Genomic DNA, 24,563 nt, shown 5'->3' on the forward strand with positions numbered 1-24,563 from the left:
AGAAAAGTATAATGAGACTGTCAGCAGAGCCATTTAACATTCTATTTAGTTCAAACATGATACTTACAATTCCACCTACATTCATTAGATGGTATTAAGTTATTTCTTTATGTAAATCATAGTGCACGTTTATTGAGAGTTATGTTTTCAGTGCTTTACAAGTTTGTATTAATTTATTCTTATGTTCCCTATGAGAAAGGTCCTCTTATCCCCTATTTTATAGACAGGGAGACTGTAGCATAGGGGCATTTAATTAAACTGCCCAAAGTCACACAGCTCACAGATGCAGAAGCAGGTATTGAACCTAGACAGTGTGGTGCCAGACTTGTGTGTTTAACCCTGACAGTAAATGGCCTGAGAACGCTGGACTCCCCAGTTAAGCAGCAAGCTGCCCGAGGTCAGAGGCTCCTTTTCTTGATAGAGTCTCAATGATGCTGCTCGCAACGGCCCTCCCAAGTTGCTGACTAGCGTTCAAAAGGCAGTGGCAGAAAAGGCTATGAATAAAACAGGCACACTGAAAAGGTTTTAAAGTATCATCTTATTCGTTATTTATAACAAAAGTGGAAACCTTAATATGGTAATGACCTGCACTGGGAATTTGGAGTTAGATATCAAAATGGGACATGGATTTCTAAACCATCAAATCTATAGGTTTCACACCATGGGTAATGCTGCTTAATAAATGAGTTTGCCACCCATTCTGATGAAAGCAACAAAGAAATCATCCATTAAATTCCTGGGGAGACTGTGGCAATGATATCCTATGGGAATGGGAATAATTCTTATTCCCCCAAATCTTAATTGTGTTTAAAATGTCACTTTTACAAAAAAAAGACTCATCTCTGAATATCTTTTGAATGTACCCAATCTTAAAAAAAAGTATACACAATTGCTAGTCATTTAGAGTTATTCAATATTAAATATTACTCAATAATGGCCCCTCCATACCAATTTATCTCCAGGTAAGATTTGGTCCCTTTAAGAGAAATCGTTAGAAATGAACCAAGGGATAGGGAAGAAGGAGGTTGCCAAGCAACTGCCAACAGTCATCCACCCAGGAGACAGCAGCACCTGGTCTGCAGAAAAGCCACACATTCCAAAGCAAAATAAATTTCATAAGAGCAAAATAAGCCACTTGAAAATCCTACTTTCCAAGTTCACCTCATTTAGGGGCCCTGGTAGTCCATGGGATTAATCCAGTTTGGCAACAGTATGGATTCTAAAATGCCTAATGAGGTTGCAATGATGACTGAAGGCTTTCCCACACTCATCACACTCATATGGTCTCTCTCCAGTGTGGCTTCTCTGATGCTTTATAAGGAGTGTTCGCCTACTAAAGCTTTTACTGCACTGACTGCATTGATAGGGTTTCACACCAGTGTGGATTCGGAGATGCTGGAAAAGCCCCGCATTCTGACTGAAGGCTTTACCACACTCGTTACAGCAATAGCGCTTCTCTCCAGTGTGTATCCTCTGATGCTGAACAAGGTATGAGCTCAGGCGGAAGGCTTTCCCACACTCTTCACATTCATATGGTTTTTCCCCTGTGTGGATCCTTCTGTGTCTGATGAGGCCATTGCTGGCACTGAAGGCTTTCCCACAATCCTTACATTGATAGGGTTTCTCTCCAGTGTGGCTCCGCTGATGTTCAACTAGGCCTGACCTCTGGCTGAAGGTCTTTCCACATTCTTCACATTCATATGGCTTCTCCCCAGTGTGGATTCTCTGGTGCTGAATGAGAACTGAACTCTGGGTAAAGCTTTTCCCACATTCGTTGCACCTGTGACGTCTCTCTCCAGTGGGGTGTCCCCTCTGCTTTTCTACCCTGCTCTCACGTTTACAAGTTTCTCTGTACTTAGAATCTAAAGGAACATCTCTTTGGAGTCTGCTATTCTCAAAATGTCCCATTTCTTTTAAGACTTCTTGTTTTGATGCCAAGTCCTGGTTTTCAAGTACAGTTTCACCATCTAGAATAATAAATAGATCAAACGTCATCTCTTTCCTTCATGAAAGAGTATAACCACAGGATGGGGAACAGGAAGATCCATATCAAGCACACACATTCTAGGAATCCAAAACTGGCAGTGTAATGTAAAGAAGACCTAAATGGAGATATTGAGACCAACAGAGTAAGGGGTCATCAGCACCTGCTGAAATGGCTGGAGGGGGTCACCCAGAGAAGGAGAGGCTTCCAGGGAGGATGTAGGCAAGCAGGCACTGTGGAATGCTTACTAGGAAGCAGGAACTGTTCTAAGTGTTTTATGTATATTAATTTATTAAATCTTCAAATGACTCTCTGACTCCATACTATGATTATCTCCGTTTTTACAGTTGCATAAACTGAAGGCACAGGAAGGTTACTTGACCTGCTCAATGTCACACAGCTTCTAAGTAGCACTGCTTAAATTCCAACCCAGGCAATTTGGTGCCAGAGTCCACAGTCTTTACTACCCTATACTGAACCACCAGAGATCCCCTGAATGGACCTTTGAAATCCTTACCTTGTTCTCCAAATTTGTGGGGCCCAAAAGATTCACATTTGAGCTGTGTCACCATGGACTGAACCTGGAGAGCTGTTGATTCCTGCTTGGCCTTCAAATGCACTGCATCCCCTGAGAGCACTTCCGAATGTCCATGTTCACAGTCTGGGGCCTGAAGGCAGGTAGGTATATTTGGGTTCATAAGAGGAGGACTACAGGAATCCAGGCTAATACTCAATGAAAGAGATCATATGGAACCATATGAGACATTTTGTAGAGCAATGGCACAGTGGAAGACCCAGAGTTTAAATCCACACCCAAAAGCAGAAGGGGGAGAACAAGAGTGGCCCAACGTGATATGGTGGTTTAAAATATGTTCATAAGTTCTTTGATGCTCCTTCCATTAATTCCTCTCCCCTTGAGTGACAGCTATACTTAAAATGGCTCATTTCTACTGAATAGAATATATGGCAGAAGTGATGGTATATAATTCCTGAGACTAAGTAGTAAAAAGGATGTGGCTTCATCCTTATTCTTTCTCTATTTCTCTGTCTCTTGGGGAAGCCAACTGACATGTTGTGAGGACACTCAATGAGCCCTAAGGAGTAACCCACATGGTAAAGGCCTCCTGCCAACAGCCAGTGAAGAACCGAGGCCCCCTACCAACAACAATGGGAGTGAGCCATCTTGGAAGTGGGTCCACCAGGCGCAGTCAGGTCTTCAGAGGACTATAGTCTTGGTTGACATCTTCACAGCAACCTCATGAGAGATCCTCCTAAGTGGCTCCCAAAACCCTGACTCAGAAACTGGGAGATAATATTTGTTGTTTCAAGCCATTAAAGCTTAGGGAGGGGGGTAATTTGTTACCCAGCAACAGAGAACTAATACATGAGGCTATAGCCAACCAACCTGGGTCACTGAACTTCACCCTTCATTTAATATTCTGTGTCCAGGAGCCTATCTTCCTCCTCTCACCTGGTTCTCTGGCTCACTTAGCTCTCGCTCCAGATCTTCAACTGCAGCCACCGCCTCCTCCCCACTCTCGGGATGGTGTTTCTGCACCCAGGCCTGGAGCTCCTCGGGCAGGATAGTCAGGAACTGCTCCAGCACCAGGAGCTCCAGGATTTGCTCCTTGGTATGTGTGTCTGGCCTCAGCCACTGATGACAGAGTTCCCGGAGCCGGCTCAGTGCTTCTCGGGGACCAGGAGTCTCTTGGTAACAAAAGTGCCTAAAAAGTTGGCGGGAGGCCTCCTGGCCAGAAAAGCTGCTCTCCTGAAGGTAGGTTCCTTGGTCCCAGATAGGGTCTTCCTCCACCTTCACAATCTTAAGTCCATCCTGTTCCCCTGTTGAAGCCATTCTGGGATTAACTTAGAAGGGCTCACTCCAGCCTGAGGCAGAGGGGTAACTGATTTAAGATCCCCTGATTTAACCTTCTTTAGGAGGATGTACCTGATGAGAAAAATTATGTCTTAATGGAGATTAAAAAGTAATGGGGAAAAAAAACAAAGTATAAGAACAATAAGTATTATGCTATCATTTATCTTAATAAAAGGTATATATAGTATTTTACTTCTGTACGTTTAGAAATTGGAAAAAAAGGCATATGGCAGAATACATTACTGACCCCAATTCTTCACCCTTCCCTGTAGACATGTACTTTGTTGTGCCCTCCCACTGTGATTCTGGGCTCAGCCATGTGACTTGACTTGGCCAGTGTGATACTAGCAAGTGTGATACAAGCTAGACTTGAAAAGTACTTGTGTGATTGGGCTTGCTTGCCCTTGCCTGCTACAATTGCTAGGAGGATATGCTGGCTTTCAGATGATAAGAAACATGCAGGACAGAGCCAAATCACCCCAGAGGGGCAGATGAGACCATCCTAGGTCAGCTAACAGCCAGCTAATCCCCAGACATGTAAGTGAGCCTAGCTGAGATTTGCAGAGCTGCCTGGAGGACTCACAGCTGACTGCAGATATACAAGTAAGCCCTGTCCCTATCAGCTGAACCCCAGACTCATGTGCTAAATAAATGTTTATTGCTGTATGCTGCCAAAGATTTGTAATTGTTACACCACATTATTATAGCAATGAAAAACTAATACAGAGGGGTGGCCTCTGGGGAGGGAACTAGGTAACTCAGAATAAGAGAGGAAGGAAAATAATACCTTCTGTATTTTTTCTGATTGTTGAGCCATTTCAAATAAAGTACTTATTCCAAGAAAATAAATAAATAAATTTTAGTGATTTAAAAGCCTCATAGTCAATATATGGTAGCTTTAGGGGAAGAACAGGACATATAAAACTAGCCATAATATCAAATGATGAGTGGTATATAGAGGCTTCAACAGAATACCTAGGGAGTGATGAGCAGGAAAAACATAATTCTGACAGGGTATGGAGCAGTGAAAGAATGTGGCTTAGGGGCAAGTACATTTGAATTAGGCCTAAAATAACGAACAGAAATTTGTCAGGCAGAGAAAGGGTGATGGGAGGAGATTCAACATCACAGGCCAAGCAAACAACAGAATCAAAGGTATTTAAGGTTACACTGCACAGTGACTCTAAGGACAGGCAATGGGTCCTGATGGCTGAACTACAGAGTATAGGGTGTGGGGAGAAAATGCATGACAAGAGATGAGGTTGGAAAGATGCATTTCATCGGAATAGAGAACAACCCTGAACTCTAGGCTAAGATGTTTAGACTTTACGATATGGAAAACTGAGGGTCATCAAGGTTTTTATTTCACTGTCATAGAGTTAGACCTGTATTTTAAAGGAATACTGAGTAAGATTCAGGAGGGAAATGGTAAGAATGTGCTGTAGGATTGTGGCAGTTTAATTTGGGAGGTTTAATGGTGGTTACACTGATACAATGTTTACTTTAGCAGTGGAATTTAAGTTTTATATATAACTTTAGTCCTGTTTTAATAGAATCATTAAAGTCTGAGAGAACTGAGAAGAGTTTCTCAGTTATACTTTATTGGGGGAAAATGTATTTATTCCATTCATTCAAATATCATGTGCCTACCAGATGCCTGGCATAGTGTGGGCGCTTAGGTCAAAGTGGTGAAAGGGAACAGACCTGGTCCTTGCCTTTATGGGATTTGCAGTGGGAGAGACAGACTTTAGTACAATATTCATATCAACTTATGTTGTAGTGTTAAGAATAGAGAGCGTTACAAATATTGTGGGTCTTATTCTTTGTCCATGTCCAGCATCAATTCTATTTTTTTACTCCTTACTGCAGCATCTGGGTATCAGGTTTGTTGAGTCTTCAGTCCAGGAAGACTGTAAGCCTGAGAATTCTTATGAATTTACATCGGATTCCACTATTATTAAAAATGTGGCAAAAATTGTTCTGTGACTATAGGTTCTGCACCTGAACGCTACTGAGAAACCATGGTGATCAGGTTTTTCTCTTGAGCACCACAGGCAACCCCTCACAGACCCAAAGCCCCAGGTGGGGCAGCCTCTGCATTTGCTGTGCTGCTCTCCCCACAGTTGGTGGACTTAGGATTTACCTCCTGATCTTGTGCCACCATGAACTCTGTCTTTATCCCTGTTTTCTGGATAAATAAATGAATTCTCCCTATCTATGTCCCTTTTCCTTTCATCAAGCCATGGCAAGGGCAGGGAAGGGAGAAGGCAGAGAAAATGCACTCTTCCTATTCTCCCCTATGCCACCTCTGCTCCCAGGATCTGTATGTGTTACCCTATGTTCCCAGCTAGTCCTCCCTTGTCTCCTGTCTCCTCTCCCAGCCATGTCCCAACCTGCTACAGATCCCAGACACCTCTTGTACTTGATACACATCTGATAAACTGAATGGACTGAGTTCTTTAAAATCATCTTTAGAGAAGCACTGCAAGGTAGAGACTAATGTTCAAATCATGTGGCCTTTCTAAAATGGGACTGACCAAAGCACCCTTCTCACAGAACTGTGATAATTATATAAGGTAATGCATATGAAAAACTTAGCACGGTACCTGGTCCATAGCAATTGCTAAACATTAAAAAATTACCAGGTATTATTAGCAAAGCAGTATTAATAAGTTGAATATCCTCTTTTTATAGAGGAAATAGACCCAACAAAATAAACCATTGAATTCACAGGCCAAATGCAGTAGACTGTTGAAAATCTTGGAAGAAATATTTTCTGATGCTAGAGGCTTCAGTGGACTTCCACACTCATGAAAGGGGGTAGGAAAAAAAAAAAAGACTGTAGGCTACTGACTCAGGCTACGGCTTTATCAGAAACTATGGACCCAGTGGCCAAGGGACAGGACCAGTCTCATCTTCAGTAACTAAGCCCTGAAGCTGCTGGCCCCATACTAGATCTGCCCACCCTAAGAACTTCTTGGGGCAGCAACACTCAAACACTGGGTGTAAGTTCCAGAAAGGGTCTTAAATATAATGCTGAATGAAGAGAGAGAAATCTAAGACAGAAAGCTGCCCACACAAAATAAACCTACAAACTAAATTCTAAAACGCATGAATAACTCTAACCCTAAGAAAAATAATAACAAATCAGAATAGAAATTCACTTGATATGAAATTTATTTTATAGTTCAAGGAATTTTTTAAATAAGTGATTTTGAGAAATACATGAGATAATGAAACCAAAACAGGCAAAAAATGCAACATCGGGTAGATATAAAAAAGAACTAATGAGAAATCTTAGGATTTAGAAAAAACTTTGACATTTAAAATGCATTAGAGGATAAACAACAGAACGGACACAGCTGAAGAACAACAGTGATTTTTAAGACAATACTGAAGGCTTTACTCTGAATGCAGCAGATGAAAAATATGAAAGAGCAGTTAAGAAGAAAGAGAGAATATTTCATATATATATCTTCTTAACTGCTCTTTCATATATATACACATATATAATACATAAATATATATATATACTGTATATATAAAATGTTAAGAAAATACAACATTAATATACAGGAGCTTCAGAAGATGAGAATGTAGTGAATGACTGAGAAATAATAGTTGAGAAAAAAAATTAAGAATTTTCCAGAAATGAAGGCCTGACTTCTCAGATCAAGAGTGCACACCTAGACATAATATAGTGAAACTGCAGCCTATTGAGGATAAAGAGACAATCTTAAAAGCTACCAGAGGAAAAGAGACAGATTACCTACAAAGGAAACACAGCAAAGTGCTCATTAATGGAGTCCAGAAGGCAGAGTGGGGAAATGACTGTTGACACACAGAATTTACCCCAGCCAAAAATAAATAAATAGAGCAAAATGAAGCCATTTACAACCCACGAACCTTCCTAAGAGAGTAACTAAAGGATGTAGTTCAGCAAACAAAAGTGAACTCAGAGAGAAGGTATGAAACAGAGAAAACAACATAAGTCCAAAAACTGACAAAATATGGCAATAAATTTAAATGATTATGGAAAAAAAAAACCTCCTGTAAATATATTCATTCACATGTAAAATGATGTACATAAAAGGTTATTTACTGTAGCACTGTTTGTGAGGCAAAAGGTTGGAAACAACCTAAATGTCCACCAATATAGGACTGGTTAAATAAATTAGAGTAATCCATATATTGGACTACTACTATGCAGTTTTTAAAAATGAGGAAACTCTTTATGTACAGATATGAAAGTATTGACTATTTTTCACTAAATGCAAGATACATTTAGTGAAAAAAGCAAGGTGAAGAACCACTGTGAAAATATTATCAGTTGTACTTTAAAAAGGAAAAAAAAAAATATATATATATATATATATATTGGATACCCAAGCAACATTACCTATCTCTGGGAATGGCAAATGAGTGGTTGGGAGCAGGCATGATGTGGAATTTTTCAATGGATAACCCTTATTACATTTTTTTACATGAGAATGTTTTACTACGCAAAAGGGGAAGAATATAAAACTAAAATTCTTTATAATAACAAGATGTGGTTGATGGTCAATTCAGTAGAAAGAGTGTATTAAGGTCCTTGTTGTCAGGAGAATAGAAGTACTGAACAACAGACCTCATTAAAAAAAATTCTAAAAGTAAATACACATCTTATAATTTAAGGGTAAATCAGCAAGGAATTGCAGCAAATGGAACTCTCATACATTAATATGATAGTTTAATGGGTACAACCACTTTGGAAAATTCTTTAGAACTATCTCTTAAAGCTTGAGAATAAAAAAAGTTCTGCAGCTGTGGTATCAAGCAGCCCAGAACTGACCTAAATGGGACGGAAATCCAAAAAAGAGGGGATATATGTATATGTACAGCTGATTCACTTTGCTGCACAGGAGAAACTAACACAACATTGTAAAGCAACTATACTCCAATAAAAATGAATTTAAAAAAAATGTAGCCCTGAACTGGTCTGTTCAATCAATCAACAATTCACTTCAGAGAACATGTTTTTGTAAGTCCATCAATTAGTGGTAACCCATAGCTTTTGAAAATCAGCCAATCCGTAATGACTCGTTCCAATAAACACAGCTCTGAGAGCCAACTAATCAACAACAGTTTGTCCCATGAAACCAAGCCCCCAGAGATGATGTCAGCCCACCGAACTCCATGCTTCTCAAAACGCCTGTGTAAGAGCAGCAATCTCTTCTGTATCTAGTGAGGACTGTTCCTAGTCAGGATATCTCTCCAGCTGTCTTTTCATTTCAGATATTGAGTGATGGTCTCATCATTCTTTGACAAGCTGAACATATGTGTACGCCATGACCTAGTAATTCCACTCTCGGATATATACCCCAAGGAAACAAGTGCTTACGTACACTAAAAGCTAAAACTACAGGAATAAAGCTTCAGAGCAGCTTTATTCAAAATAGCTCCAAATTAGAAACAACCCAAATGTCCATCAACTGCAGGATAAACAAACAGTGGAACTGTGGTAGGCAGAATTCTAAGATCGTCACATGATCTCCGTCCTCTATGACTGTCATCATGTCACTTAAGATTATTAGTTTACATGATAAAATGTGTAATTAAGATGTAATTAAGGGGCTTCCCTGGTGGCGCAGAGGTTGAGACTCTGCCTGCCAATGCAGGGGACACGGGTTCAAGCCCTGGTCTGGGAGGATCCCACATGCCGCGGAGCAACTGGGCCCGTGAGCCACAGCTACTGAGCCTGTGCGTCTGGGGCCTGTGCTCCGCAACAAGAGAGGCCGCGATAGTGGGAGGCCCACGCACCGCGATAAGGAGTGGCCCCCGCTTGCCGCAACTGGAGAAAGCCCTCGCACAGAAACAAAGACCCAACACAGCCAAAAATAAATAAATCAATCAATTAATTAATTAATTAATTAATTAATTAATTAATAACAATAAAAAAATAAATTTAAATTTCTATCTTCCCTAATGTCAATTAGTGGTTCTTACAAAACAATCAAAAGACTAATTTAAAAAAAAAAAAGATGTAATTAAGGTACCAATCAGTTGACCTTAGGAGACCTCTAGGTGGGCCTAACCTACTACATAACTCCTTTAACAGCAGAGTTTTCTCTGGCTGGTAGCAGAAGACGAAGTCAGAGATTTGAAGCATGAGAAGGATTAGATACACAATTGCTGACTTGCTGATGGAGGGAGCCACCAGTAAAGGAATGCAGGCAGCCTCAAGAAGCTGAGACCAGTCCCACAGTGGCAGCCAGCAAGGAAAGGGAGACCTTGGTCCTACCAGGGACTTCAGTTCTACAACTGAAAGAAATTAAATTCTATAAATGGTTTAAGACTCTTGTATTTTTAAAACATAGTCAATAAATTTATTGCCATTTACATTAACCAAAGTTTTCCTATTTGATTTCCTCTGCTGTCCTGCTTACTGGCTGTGTTCCAGAGAGAACCAGTCTCTGTGTTGCTAGAGCTTTCATTCTAATGGGGAAGACACTGAGTTATCAAATAAATGGAGGACCTATTAAGATAGGATGGTGAGAGGTGAGCCCTTAAGAACAAAAAGGAGTGAGCCCTGCAGAGTAGAGGTGGGGGACAGGGGGGAGAACTGTTCAAAAGCCCTGAGGCAGGGCATGGTGTGGTCAAAACAATGAAAGGAGGCAGAGTGCCTACAGCCATGTGAGAGGAGAGTGGCAAAAATTAGGCTGATAAGACAAGCCAGATCATGCAGGGCACAGGAGTTTATTTTTTAATTCCAATTACACTGGAAAGCCACTGAAGGCTTTTAGGAAGGTAAGTGACAAGACCGGGTTTACGTTTTAAGAAGCTCTGCTACTGGATGGTAGGCGAGCTGAGGGAATGAAGGCGGAGGCAAGAGAGTGGAGGCAGAAAAGGCAAAAGTTGAAAGCGTGGTGGTGGAGGCTATTGCACTGGATCCAAAAGACTGCCACTTAGCTATAATGTTAATGTATTCATCAAATTAATTTAACTTTGAAAAATACAACTGAAAGGCAAAACAGCTTAACTTTTGTTTGAAAAAAGTGCTTCGGTCTTTGGACAGATATTTATGGAGCTGTGCTAAGAGCTGGGTATACACAAGAGTTTATAACTCATGGAGATAAAATTATAATAGAATGAAATAAAAGCCATAATCTCGAAGATGTGTATAAGGTACACTCCTGGAGGAAGTAGGACAACTCATCCTAAATTCCGTGCATTACCTGTAACCCGCAAAGGAATTCACTTCAAAAATATTTACTAAGTGCCTATTACGTGTCAGGCAACAAACACATGATAAAAGAGTGATACAATTGCAGAATTTGATGTGTCCTCATCTCCCTTAATTGAACTAAAAAAATTAAAACATGACGTGGAGTAAAGAGCGTAAAAGAGCGTTTTCCTTTCTTTCCTTTTTTTTTTCCGGCAGCGCCCCGCGGCTTGCGGGATCTTAGTTCCCTGACCAGGGATCGAACCCGCGACCCCTGCGATGGAAGCGCGGAGTCCTAAACACTGGACTGCCAGGGAATTCCCGCGCGTTTTTCTTATTAGCTTCAGCATACTAGCACATCAGCACAACGAAGAGATAATGAAAATCATAAACTACCTGTGTTGCAAAATAAATTCCAAAGGAAAACTGATGACAAAGGCAAGGAAAAGAGGAACAACTTAAATACCACAAGGAAACAGGCAAATCCGGAAATGAAGATACTCTACGGGACGACTGGCAAGTCCTTCAACCAGGCAATACGATGGGAAGAAGGGAGGGGAAGGATAGGGCTGTTTTAAATCAAGAGACTTAACTACATGCAACGAATGGTCTTTAATTGGATCCTAGTTGGTACAAACCAACTGCAAAAAACATTTGTAGGACAACGAGGGGAAATCTGAATATGAAGCGGGTGTCAGGCAATACTAGGGAATGCGCTTAGGTTTAGTTGGGTGTGTTGATATTGGGGTTATGATTTGTGTATGTAAAATGTCCTTAATTTTCAGAGATGCACATACGAAACTATTTAGGGGTGACAAGTCATGATGCTTGTAATTTATTTCGAAACACTTAAAGAAAAAATAGATGCGATAAATACTGTATAATGTTAACACTTGTTAAATAAAAGTGATGGGTATATACGGAGTCGGGCTTTTGACAGGGAGCGAGACTCCCAGTCGGACGCTCCTCCTCCACCTCCCCACCTCCGCTCAAGACCACAAAGACCCGCCTGGGCAGGGGCGGGACCTCCTTCTACTCCACTGGGGCTTCAGTCCTGGGTCGAGGCGACGGCGAGAGGATGGCGAGGCTACGCCCGCGCAGACGTCCCCTCCCTGTCTACCCCAAGTCACTGACTTTAATCTTCCCGGGGCGGGACGGTCGGGACGAGGGGCCTGGGACTCACCTTCGGGGTCCCGGGAACTTCGGATCCGTGGCGCGGGCGGCAGCGCCGTACAACCGACAAACAACAAAGGCCGGAAGTGCGTCATCGTTCCGAGCCCCGTCGCTGAAGCCGAGCAGCCCTTTCCGCGATCTTGTTCTCTCTAGGAGCTCCGGAGGTTGATGCACTTTATGACTGCCTCATTACAAGGCTCGGAACCAGAAATTCAGCCCGAGGCGGGGAAACCCCGCGAGATTTCTGTACGGAGTGGCTCCCGGCAACTGGGAATCAGATGGTCATAGCAATGAAAAATGTTAGGGCCGAAAGGGACTTCATAGTTCCTCCAGTCTGGTACTTAACCGCCCATTGCTTCCTGAGGCGATCTCCTAACTTTGGTCTCTTTGACACCACAAAGGAGAGATGGTAGTTGTTGGGGTTTTTTGTTTGTTCATTTTTAACTCTCAACCTCTGTTTTCTAGAATCGCAGTCTAGAAGGAGACACGGGGACAGAAACAAGTAACTACATACAGCTGATTTGTGTGTGAAATGAAATAAAAATGAAGTAAATGTTTGTAAATCGATTAGGATAGTCCCTGGACCATAGTAAATGCCGTGGAAGTATTTAGAAGATAAATGTATGTATTAGGCCAAAGAGGAAAACTAATGGAGCAGATCAGGAAACTGTAGGAGTTTGCCCTCGTATTTAATACAAGGGGAATAGAACAAGAGAAAGGAATGTCCGGAGATGGAATAAAAGAATAAAATCAGGAATGGGGTGAGATACTTTGGTCATCCAGAAAATTGGGCAAATCACGAAGGCTGGAGAACGGAATATACAGCAGGGGGCACCTGCAGTTACTGTTCCTGGATCCCTAACCAGAGAGTTTGGGCAGATATGATCAGATTTGCCCCTAGAAATGTTACCATGGCAGCAGTGTGGAGGGTAGACTGGAAGGATTTGAGATTACAGGCAGGTAGACCAGTTAGGAGACAACTGCAAGAATCCAGGGTAGGTATAGTGAGGGCCTGAATCAAGGCAGTAGCCACAGTAGTGGAGAGAAGGGGATAGATAATATATGTTAAGAGGTTGAATTTATTTTTTTATCCATTCATTTAACAAATTCTCTTTGAATGCATTCTTTGTGCCAAGGGTTTCCTCTAAGGACTGGATATAATAATAATGAACACAGATCTTGACCCTCAAGAAGCTTAAAAGAGAAATATAGACAGTGCAAGATCTAATATATATAATTTGGGTGAAACATAGGTATGAAAATGGAGATTTGGAATGGAAAATCACATATTACAAATTTTAAAGTCTTCAAAGCATCGCAAACATGAAAGTCAGAAAAATAATAAAATATTTTTATTAATTAACTGCCTGATGCACTTCTATAATAATTTTTTCCTAAATTGTTGGCTTTATATTCTTGGACTGTCTTTTAATGTTAATTTTGTAATTTAAATTTTTCTAGAAAGAATGAAAAGATAATGTAGCAAAATCTATCCTCTAGCATAACTCATCAAAAACTTTTTAGGGTTTCCCTGGTGGCTCAGTGGTTGAGAATCCGCCTGCCAATGCAGGGGACACGGGTTCGAGCCCTGGGCCGGGAAGATCCCACATGCCGAGGAGCAACTAAGCCTGCGAGCCACAACACTGAAGCCCGCGCGCCTAGAGCCTGTGCGCCACAACAAGAGAAGCCACCGCAATGAGGAGCCCGCCACCGCAATGAGAAGCCCGCGCACCGCAACGAAGAGTAGCCCCCGCCAGCCACAACTAGAGAAAAGCCCGCGTGCAGCAACAAAGACCCAACGCAGCCAAAACTTAATTAATTAATTAATTAATTTTAAAAAAAACATTTTAAATTGTTGATATTTGGGTAAACCTCTATCAAGTTTCTTTCAATTATGAGCTACAAGATTTTAGGATGTTTTAAGTTTTTTGTATGAGGACTAATCTGAGAATCTCATATCGATGACACATTAACTAGATTGTTTTGATGTCCTCATTGTCAGTAGCAGACATCGTCAGTGTCAGTATTTTATGTCAAATGTGCAAGAAATTTAAATCTCTTTTCACTGTGTTCAGTGATACACTGCTCTTCATTAATTAGATTATTGAACAATCCAAGAGCCGATTTATTATTTCATTCAATATTTAGCTTTCCTCTTATTGAATTACTGTTTTCATGTAATCTGAAATTTGTTTTGTTATAACTTGCTTCTTTATATCAGAACAAAAATCTGTTTATTTCATTCAATATCTTCATTGCTTTTGTTTCTCACATTACATCCTTTTAATTTGAATTTTCTCTGTTCTTTAATAAATTATCTTTATTTCAAAATTTATCATTTGTTCCTTAAATCATACCAAAATGTCTTTCCAAATTGTAGATAAAATGACTTATTTCTAACCTCGATAGAGGTTTGGATTACACAGGGGCATGCATTTATGAAAACTCAAAGAATGTACAATTAAGGTAATACATTTTATTATACATAATTTTACCTCAGAAGAAAAGAGCTATGAACAAATATTGAAATCTAGCTAATGACATGCACACTGAAGTATTATATTTAGGGGGAAGTATACTGCTTGATGTTTGCAATTTACTTTGATATATTAAGAAAATATAGGTGCTGGGAAAATTGGACAGGTACATGTAAAAGTATGAAATTAGAACACTCCCTGACACCATACACAAAAATAAACTCAAAATGGATTAAAGACCTAAGTGTAAAGCCAGACACTATCAAACTCTTAGAGGAAAACATAGGCAGAACACTCTATGACAAACATCACAGCAAGATCCTTTTTGACCCACCTCCTAGAGAAATGGAAATAAAAACAAAAATAAACAAATGGGACCTAATGAAACTTAAAAGCTTTTGCACAGAAACCATAAACAAGACCAAAAGACAACCCTCAGAATGGGAGAAAATATTTGCAAATGAAGCAACTGACAAAGGATTAATCTCCAAGATTTACAAGCAGCTCATGCAGCTCAATAACAAAAAAACAAACAACCCAATCCAAAAATGGGCAGAAGACCTAAATAGACATTTCTCCAAAGAAGATATACAGATGGCCAACAGACACATGAAAGAATGCTCAACATCATTAATCATTAGAGAAATGCAAATCAAAACTACAATGAGGTATCATCTCACACCGGTCAGAATGGCCATCATCAAAAAATCTACAAACAATAAATGCTGGAGAGGGTGTGGAGAAAAGGGAACCCTCTTGCACTGTTGGTGGGAATGTAAATTGATACAGCCACTATGGAGAACAGTATGGAGGTTCCTTAAAAAACTAAAAATAGAACTACCATACGACCCAGCAATCCCACTACTGGGCATATACCCTGAGAAAACCATAATTCAAAAAGAGTCATGTACCAAAATGTTCATTGCAGCTCTATTTACAATAGCCAGGACATGGAAGCAACCTAAGTGTCCATCATCGGATGAATGGATAAAGAAGATGTGGCACATATATACAATGGAATATTACTCAGCGATAAAAAGGAACGAAACTGAGTTATTTGTAGTGAGGTGTATGGACCTAGAGACTGTCATACAGAGTGAAGTAAGTCAGAAAGAGAAAAACAAATACTGTATACTAACACATATATATGGAATCTAAAAAAAAAAAAAAAAGGTCATGAAAAACCTAGGGGCAAGATGGGAATAAAGATTCAGACCTACTAGAGAATGGACTTGAGGATACGGGGCGGGGGAAGGGTAAGCTGGGAGAAAGTGAGAGAGTGGCATGGACATATATACACTACCAAACGTAAAATAGCTAGCTAGTGGGAAGCAGCCGCATAGCACAGGGAGATCAGCTCGGTGCTTTGTGACCACCTAGAGGGGTGGGATAATGAGGGTGGGAGGGAGGGAGATGCAAGAGGGAAGAGATCTGGGGACGTATGTATATGTATAACTGATTCACTTTGTTATAAAGCAGAAACTAACACACCATTGTAAAGCAATTATACTCCAATAAAAACGTTTTAAAAAATTACAGTAAACGTTGTGATATTTTTCAATGAAAAAAAAAAGTATCTGGGTATCCTGTGGCTCAGTCAAGTTGACACAAAATTAACCATCACAATACTGTAGTTTCAGGTATTAGCTAAGTATTACAACTCTTAACCATGCTCCCCCACTGTTGATCTCTAGTTCTTACAAGTGACAGTAGGAGCCTAGGAAATAATGTTTGTAGCCTCCTTACCCTGCTTACAGATCGGGATAAAGAAGGGCTGGTATGAGGCTGAACGACAAGAGATAATGACTGGCTTACTACTGTATCCTCAGCACCTAGCAGAGTTCCTGATGAATGAATGATTCTGAAGATTGGTTGATTCTACTTGCTCTTTCACTGCAACATAAAATCCCCCCGGCACCTACTGCTTGAGACCAAAGTGTTCACATACCTATTTCCAGAAATAACAGTTTTTCTGTTGTAACTATACCACATTGGCTGAGATACAGGATATAAAAAGATTCTCTGAGACTCAATAGCATATGCTACATGCTGATGAATGTTTAGGAGTTAAGTCCCTAAAGGTAGGATTGAATCCAGCTGCCTAATGCCTTAGTTATTAAAAGTTTGTTTCTTGAGGCTGAGTAGACGGCCTCTTAAAAACGAAAGTCAGTGCAAATCTACGCTTACTGGTGTGGAGCTGATCTTTCTGTGCCTCCTGATCTTTTCCCAACCTCAGTTACTTTAAGGAAAAAAGGGTCCCCAATGCTCCAGCCACCTCTGCAGGATGGACTCCACGTTACTCCCTGAGCTCCCAGTCAAGCAGACAATACTCTCCTGGTAGTTGGTGTTGTAACCCTTGAAGTGTCTGTATTAAACTTCTTTCTCCACATTTTTGTTTAAAAAAAAAAGTGTCTAAATTCAACTGATGGAATTTAAGAAAATCTACAATGAAGAGAACAAAGTTAAAGTAACCTTGGGAGTGAGGGTGACTGGGAGGTGATATGGGGGCATGAAATGGTGAATTACACAGTGCCTCCATTGTTGGGTACTCTTCAGTAAAATGTCTGTTCATGAGTTTTGCCCATAGCTAATTGAATTGTTTGTTTAACTGTTGCAATTAGGTGAGTTCTTTTTATATTTTAGATACAAGTCCTCTGTCAGATATATGTTATAAAAATATTTCCCCTGTCTTTAGCTTGTCTTTTAATCCTCTTAATAGAGTCCATCACAGAGCAAAAGTTTTAAATTTTGATGAAGACCAAATTATTAATTTTTCCTTTAATGAATCATGCTTTTGATGTCAATTCTCAGAATCTTTGCCTAACTTTAGGTCCTGATGATTTCCTCTTATGTTTTCTTTGAAGTTTTAAGTTATGTCCTATGTTTTAGCCCCATGATCTGTTTTCAGCTGATTTTTGTATAAGGTGTGTGGTTTAGGCTGAGTTGTTTTTCTTTTTGTTTTTTGCCTATGGATGTCCAATTGCACCAGCACCTTTTTCTGAAAAGGCTATCCTTCCTTCATTGAATTGCTTCTGTAACTTTGTGAAGAATCAGTTGGGCATTTTTGTGTGGATCTACTTATGTGTTCTCCAACCTGTTCCATTGAACTATATATGTCTACAATACCACACTCTTGATCACTGCAGTAAGACTTAACATCAGGGATAGTGATTTCTCCCACTTTATTCTTTTCCAAAATTTAGTTATTCTAGGTCCTTTGCCTTTCCACATCAATTTTAGAACAAGCTTATCTATGTCTTCCAAAAAATCTTGCTGGGATTTTGACAGGATTTATATATTAAGCCTATAAAGCAGTGTAGGGAGAATTGATAACCTTGCTATGTGTGTCTTCTAGTCCATGAACACGGTATGTCTCTTCATTTATTTAGATCTTTGATTTCTCTCAACAGCTTTTTGTCATTTTCCCAGTACAGATGCAGATCCTTTACATTTTTGTTAGATTTATACCCAAGTATTTAATTTTCTTTGGAGCAACTACAAATGGCATTGCATTTTAAATTTCAATTTCCAAATATTTATTATTAGTATATAGAAAGAGGATTGATTTTTGCATATTGATTTTGTATCTTTCAACCTGGCTGAATTTGCTTACTAGTCCTAGAAGTTTTTTGTAGATTCCTTGAAATTTTGTGTGCGCACAATTATATTACCTGCAAATATGCAGTTTTATTTTTTCACTTCATGTCATTTTTGGCCTTATTGCACTGGCTTGTACTTCCAGTTTTTTTTTTTTTTAATAAATTTTTTATTTATTTTTGACTGCATTGGGTCTTTGTTGCTGCTCTCGTTGTGGTGCACGGGCTTCTCATTGTGGTGCCGGAGAGTGGGCTCTAGGCACGCAGGCTCAGTAGTTGTGGCGCACGGGCTTAGTTGCTCCACAGCACGTGGGATCTTCCCAGACCAGGGCTTGAACCCGTGTCCCTTGCACTGGCAGGCGGATTCTCAACCACTGTGCCACCAGGGAAGTCCCTGTACTTCCAATATTATGTTGAATAAGAATGATGAGAGTGAACTTTCTTGTCTTGATCCCAATCTTATGGGGAAAGAATTGCATTTCACCATTAAGTATGAAATTAGCTGTAGGTGTTCTGTAGATGTTTTTTATGAAGTTGGAGAAGTTCCCCTCTATTTCTAGGGTGCTGAAAGTTTTTATTATGAATGAGTATTGGATTTTGTCAAATTCTTTTTCTGTGTCAATTGTATGATCATATGTTTTAGTCTGTTGATATGATGGAATACATTAATTTTTTAAGATTGAAACAGCCTTACATGTTGGAATAAATCCCACTTAATTATGGTATATAACTTTTTATAAATACCTTGATTTGATTTTCTAATATTTCATTGCATCTAATTTCATGAGAGATACTGGATTCTGGGTTCTTTTTGTTTTGTTTGTTTTTCCATTCTGTCTTTGTCTCATTATGGTATCAGAGTAATCTTAGCAACATGAAAAGAGTTGGAAGAGTGGCATTGACTTATATATACTACCAAATGTAAAATAGATAGCTAGTGGGAAACAGCTGCATAGCACAGGGAGATCAGCTCGGTGCTTTGTGACCACCTAGAGGGGTGGGATAGGGAGGGCGGGAGGGAGGGAGATGCAAGAGGGAGGAGATACTGGGATATATGTATATGTATAGCTCATTCACTTTGTTATAAAGCAGAAACTAACACACCATTGTAAAGCAATTATACTCCAATAAAGATGTTTAAAAAAAAAAGAGTTGGAAAGTATAACCTCTTCTATTTTCTGGAAGAAATTATGTAAAATTGTTGATAATCCTTCCTCTAATGTTTGGTAGAATTCTCCAGTGAAGCCCTCTAGACCTGAAGATCTGGGAACTTTTAAATTATGAATTCAATTTCTTTAATGGCTAAAGGACTATTCAGATTATCTATTTCATCTTGGTTGGATTTTGGTTGCCTGCACTTTTTGAAGAATTGGTCCATTTCTTCTAAGTAGTCAAAGTTATGATTATAAGTGCAAAATTGTTCATTGTCTGCCTTTACAAAGCTTTTAATAAATGCAGGATCTGTAGTAATATCCCCAATTCATTCCCGTTGCTAGTGATTTGTATCTTCTCTCTTTTTATCTTGTCGGTTTTACTAAAGGTTTATGTTTTATTGGAAAAATTTTTGAAGAAACAGCTTTGTTTCATTAACTTTTTCCTATTGTTTTCCTATTCTCAGTCTCATTGATTTCTGCTATTATCTTTATTATTTTCTTCTGATGTCTTGGGTTTATTTTGCTCTTGATCTTTAGTTTCTTGAGGCAGGAACTTCAATTATTGATTTCAGACTATTCCACTTTTCTAATATAAGCATTTACTGCTATAATTTTCCCTGTCAGCATTTCTTTAGCTGTGTCTCACATACTGTGATAGTTGTATTTATTTTCCTTCAATCTATGTATTTAAAAAAAAATTCCTTTGAGACTTCCTCTTTGACCTGGGCATTATTTACAAATGCTTTCCTTAGTTTCCAAATATTTGGAGATTTTTCTGTTTGTTATTTTTTCGTTTGGTTTCATTGTGGTCAGAGAATATACTCTGTATGATTTCAATTACATAAACAGCATTTTCTGCCACTGCTAGCCATATGGTTATTTCCTACGTATCTTATGATATACTTTTTTTTCTTTCTTTTTTTTTAATTTAGCGATCCTTTCTTTACTGTTGCCCTAGAAGACTCTCTTTGCCAGCAAACTGGCACTTCCCTCCTTCTGGATGCACTTCTGGGTTCATTGTAGGATTGTAGGAAGGCCTCCAAACTCCATTGCTCTTGAGAAGATTGAAGGACCTTAGGCCACACAGACTGAATGGACCTCTTCTCTAAGCTGGACTTCCCTTTCCTTGCTGAAGGAGACACTCTGTACCCCCTATCTGGCAATGTCCAGTATTGGTTGTCATGGCCGTGGACTCAATTCCCTTTATCTGTAAAATTCTGACACTTCATATATGGTTGGTTGCTGACATTACTGGACTTTTACATATATAGCATCTAGGGACAGGTAATTTGTATTTGTTAAATAAGTTACTGCCTTACCCCTATTGGCCTGACATTCAACTGTCGTACCTTTGACTGATTAAAAAATGGGCAGAGGAGCTGTGTAGCCATTTTTCCAAAGAAAACATACAAATGGCCAATAGGTACATGAAAAGATGCTCAACATCACTAATTATTAGGGAAATGCAAATCAAAACCACAGTGAGCTATCACCTCATGCCTGTTAGGATGGCTATCATTATTATTTTTTAAATAAATTTATTTATTTATTCTTGGCTGCATTAGGTCTTCATTGCTGCACACGGGCTTTCTTTAGTTGCGTCGAGCAGGGGCTACTCTTCGCTGTGGCGTGCAGGCTTCTCATTGTGGTGTTTCTCTTGTTGCGGAGCACGGGCTCCAGTAGTTGTGGCACGCGGGCTCTAGAGTGCAGGCTCAGTAGTTGTGGCGCAAGGGCTTAGTTGCCCTGCGGCATGTGGGATCTTCCCGGACCAGGGCTCGAACCCGTGTCCCCTGCATTGGCAGGCGGATTCTTAACCACTGCACCACGAAGGAAGCCCCAGGATGGCTATTATTAAAAAGACAAGAAATAACAAGTGTTGGCAAGGATGTGGAGAAAAGGGAGCCCTTGTGCTCTGTCGGTGGGAATGTAAATTGGTGCAGCCCCTATGGAAGACAGTATGAAGATTCCTCAAAATATTAATAGAACCACCATATGATCCAGCTATCCCACTTCTGGTTATTTACCCAAAGAATATGAAAACACTAATTTGAAAAGATATATGCACCCCTACGTTCATTGTAGCATTTATTTACAGTAGCTAAGATACCTAAGAGCTCCACAGATGAATGGATAAGGAAGATGTGGTATATATATACATGATAGAATACAACTCAGCTATTGAAAAAGATGAAATCTTGTCATTTGTAGTATGCTAAGTGAAATAAGCCAGATGGAAAAAGACAAATATCATATGATTTCACTCATCTGTGAAATATAAAAACCGAAGAAACCCCCAAAACACAAAATAAGTGAACAAACCAAACCAAACAAAATCAAACATGTAAATCTGGAGAAGAGAATAGTGATTACCAGAGGGGAAGGGGCTGACAAGAGGGTGAAATGGGTAAAGGGGATCAACAATATGGTGATGGATGGAAACTAAATTTTTGGTGGTGAGCATGCTGTAGGGTATACAGAAGTAGAAATATAATGTTGTACACATGAAACATACTATGTTATAAACCAATGTTACCTTAACCAAACAAAAAACCAAAAAACCTGCCATGTTCAATCATATACTTGTGCAGTTTACTGTGTATCAATTTCCCTCAATAAAACTGTTTAAAAAGTCATAACAGATTATACTGCAGATTTTAGGCAAGTAACTTGAAAGTCTAGACAAAATGGATAGTTTTCTAAGCAAATAATAGATTATCAGAATTGACTCCCATTATAAATAGCCTAAATAGACCATTTTTGTAGAAGAAATAGAAAAAAGTTACCATGGAACTATCCCACAAAAAAGTACCCAGCCCAGATGGTTTCACATCAGAATTCAACTTTCAAAAACCAGATAATTTCAATGCTTTACAAATTGTTCTAGAACATTAAAAAATAAAAACTTAGTCCTTTCTGTGATGCAAGTAAAATCGAAACCTGAACCTGAAAAATACAGAAAATTACAGACCAGTTTTACATAAATATTGAATAAAAATGTACTAAATAAAATATTAGCAAGTAGAACCCATAAACACATGAAGAAAACACCATGCCTAAGTGAAATTTATTCCAGGAATGCAAGATTGGTTCAATGTCAGGAAAGTCTTTCATGTAATACAAGATAATAAAATTAAGGGAAAAAAATAATGTAGTTTCTATGGATGCTGAAAAATCCTTTTATAGAACACAATCCATCTTTTAAAATAGTGACCGTAATACCTATTCAGAAAATTTAGGCATATACAGCAGATATAAACTCCTAATTGTGAAATAATCATTGCAAAGTTTTGAAATCTGTGGTTCCTATATTTAGTGACCTACTATAAAATCCATAGGCCTCATTTTCATAGAGATTGGGCTACATTGCCAATTTGCTGAAGAAGAGCTTCTAAAAGATTCTTTCCTCTTTTAGCCTGTAGGTTTTAGAACTGAAAATAATAAACAAATTACTTAAAGTATTAGCCTTCAGGATATTATGTGTTATCTATAAGGGAAAATACCTCTATTATTATCTGTCAATAAGCTATATGTGAAATATCTTTTTTTAAATATATTTATTTATTTTATTATTTATTTATTTAGGCTGCGTTGGGTCTTTTGTTGCTGCGCACGGGCTTTCATTAGTTGTGCTGAGCAGGGGCTACTCTTCATTGCAGTGCACAGGCTTCTCATTGCGATGGCTTCTCTTGTTGCGGAGCACGGGCTCTAGGCACACGGGCTGTAGAGCACAGGCTCAGTAGTTGTGGCTCATGGGCTTAGTTGCTCCGCCGCATGTGGGATCTTCCCGGATCAGGGCTCGAACCTGTGTCCCCCTGCATTGGCAGGTGGATTCTTAACCACTGCACCACCAGGGAAGCCCTCTTTTTCTATCTTAAAAAAAAAAAAACAAATCTGGGACATATATACTCTGTGAATGACACCTATATGGCCTTGTGTTGGGAGAACACAGGGGCAGTGCCAAATCTAGGAAAGCAGCCAACGTCCAACAATTCAGTGATGTGGTTCCTTTCATTATGTTTACTGAAACTTTAATAATGCCACTTTTATGCCCTGGTGTACTCATACAAGCCTATTTAGCCCATAAAAATAATATATATATGTGTATATGTGTGTGTGTGTGTGTGTGTGTGTGTATATATATATATATATATAGTTAAAATAAACAGTAGACAATATTGTTTACACTTGAATGAATTTAAGATATGAGATTAGAGTGGGCATGGGAAAATAACAAGTCCCCAGTAAACAGATAATCATCTCAGAGATACTGTCACAAGTCCAGGGATGCAGGTAAACATCTTAATTTCAAAAGTCCTGGTGCTTATGTTTACAGACTCCTTTGAGAAGCGAAAAGAACTTCTGACTTTTCCTTTTCTTGACTTGAGACGTTCATTGAATGTTTTTAGTGGCTACAATGGGCAATTTAAGATAACCATTCCCCATACATCTTGCCCATTTACATTAATTTTCCAATATCGTGGAGACTATTGTTGAGGCTTGATGTCTGTCTGTACAACTTCCCACAATCTTCTCATTTAAAAGAGCCTCCCTAATATGGACTCACTGCTGTTTACTAAGGTCCAACCTCTATCTGAAGACTTTTCCATACTCATCACACTGTCAGTTTTTCTTTAGTGTGATTTCTCCAATGCTGAATAATGCTGGTGATTCCGTGGAAAACATTTCCACATTCATCACGTTTATAAGATCTATCTCCTGTGTAGATTCTCTAGTGCAGTCAGTCCTGACTTTTGGGTGAAGGCCTTCCTTCCTACTTCCTTCACATACGGTTCTATAAGGTTTCCATGCTGAATAAAGGCATCCTTACATCCTGCATCCCATTTATGCAGTCTCTTGCTCGTGTGGATTTTCTGATATTAAATAAGGCTGCTTTGGCTTATGTCAAATATGGCTTTCCCACATTCCTTATATTGATAGCATTTTCCCCTGTGATGGATTTCCTAGTGGGAAAGGAGGGACCCACTGTAAACAAAAGCTTTTCCAAAAGTGTTGCTCTCAAAGACATTCTCTTTGGTATGTACTTCCTAATGCTGAGTAATTACTCACCAGTAACTAAAGCTTTTACTAACTTACTGCATTGATGC

General features: G+C 39.3%; 1 protein-coding gene across 1 annotated transcript; it reads right to left on the reverse strand.

Moving 5' to 3' along the window:
* Window positions 1-8: 8 nt before the first annotated feature.
* ZSCAN31 (zinc finger and SCAN domain containing 31) lies at window positions 9-12,304 on the reverse strand. Its single transcript, XM_036869557.1, has 4 exons — window positions 12,242-12,304; window positions 3,456-3,929; window positions 2,502-2,652; window positions 9-1,967 (listed from the first exon to the last, which is right to left on the reverse strand). The coding sequence occupies exons 2-4, from the start codon at window positions 3,834-3,836 to the stop codon at window positions 1,192-1,194; spliced, it is 1,308 nt and encodes a 435-aa protein (XP_036725452.1). The 5' UTR covers window positions 3,837-3,929; window positions 12,242-12,304; the 3' UTR covers window positions 9-1,191.
* Window positions 12,305-24,563: the final 12,259 nt, after the last annotated feature.

The sequence above is a fragment of the Balaenoptera musculus genome, chromosome 11 (assembly GCF_009873245.2).
Source record: "Balaenoptera musculus isolate JJ_BM4_2016_0621 chromosome 11, mBalMus1.pri.v3, whole genome shotgun sequence".
NCBI classification, from domain to species: Eukaryota; Metazoa; Chordata; class Mammalia; order Artiodactyla; family Balaenopteridae; genus Balaenoptera; species Balaenoptera musculus.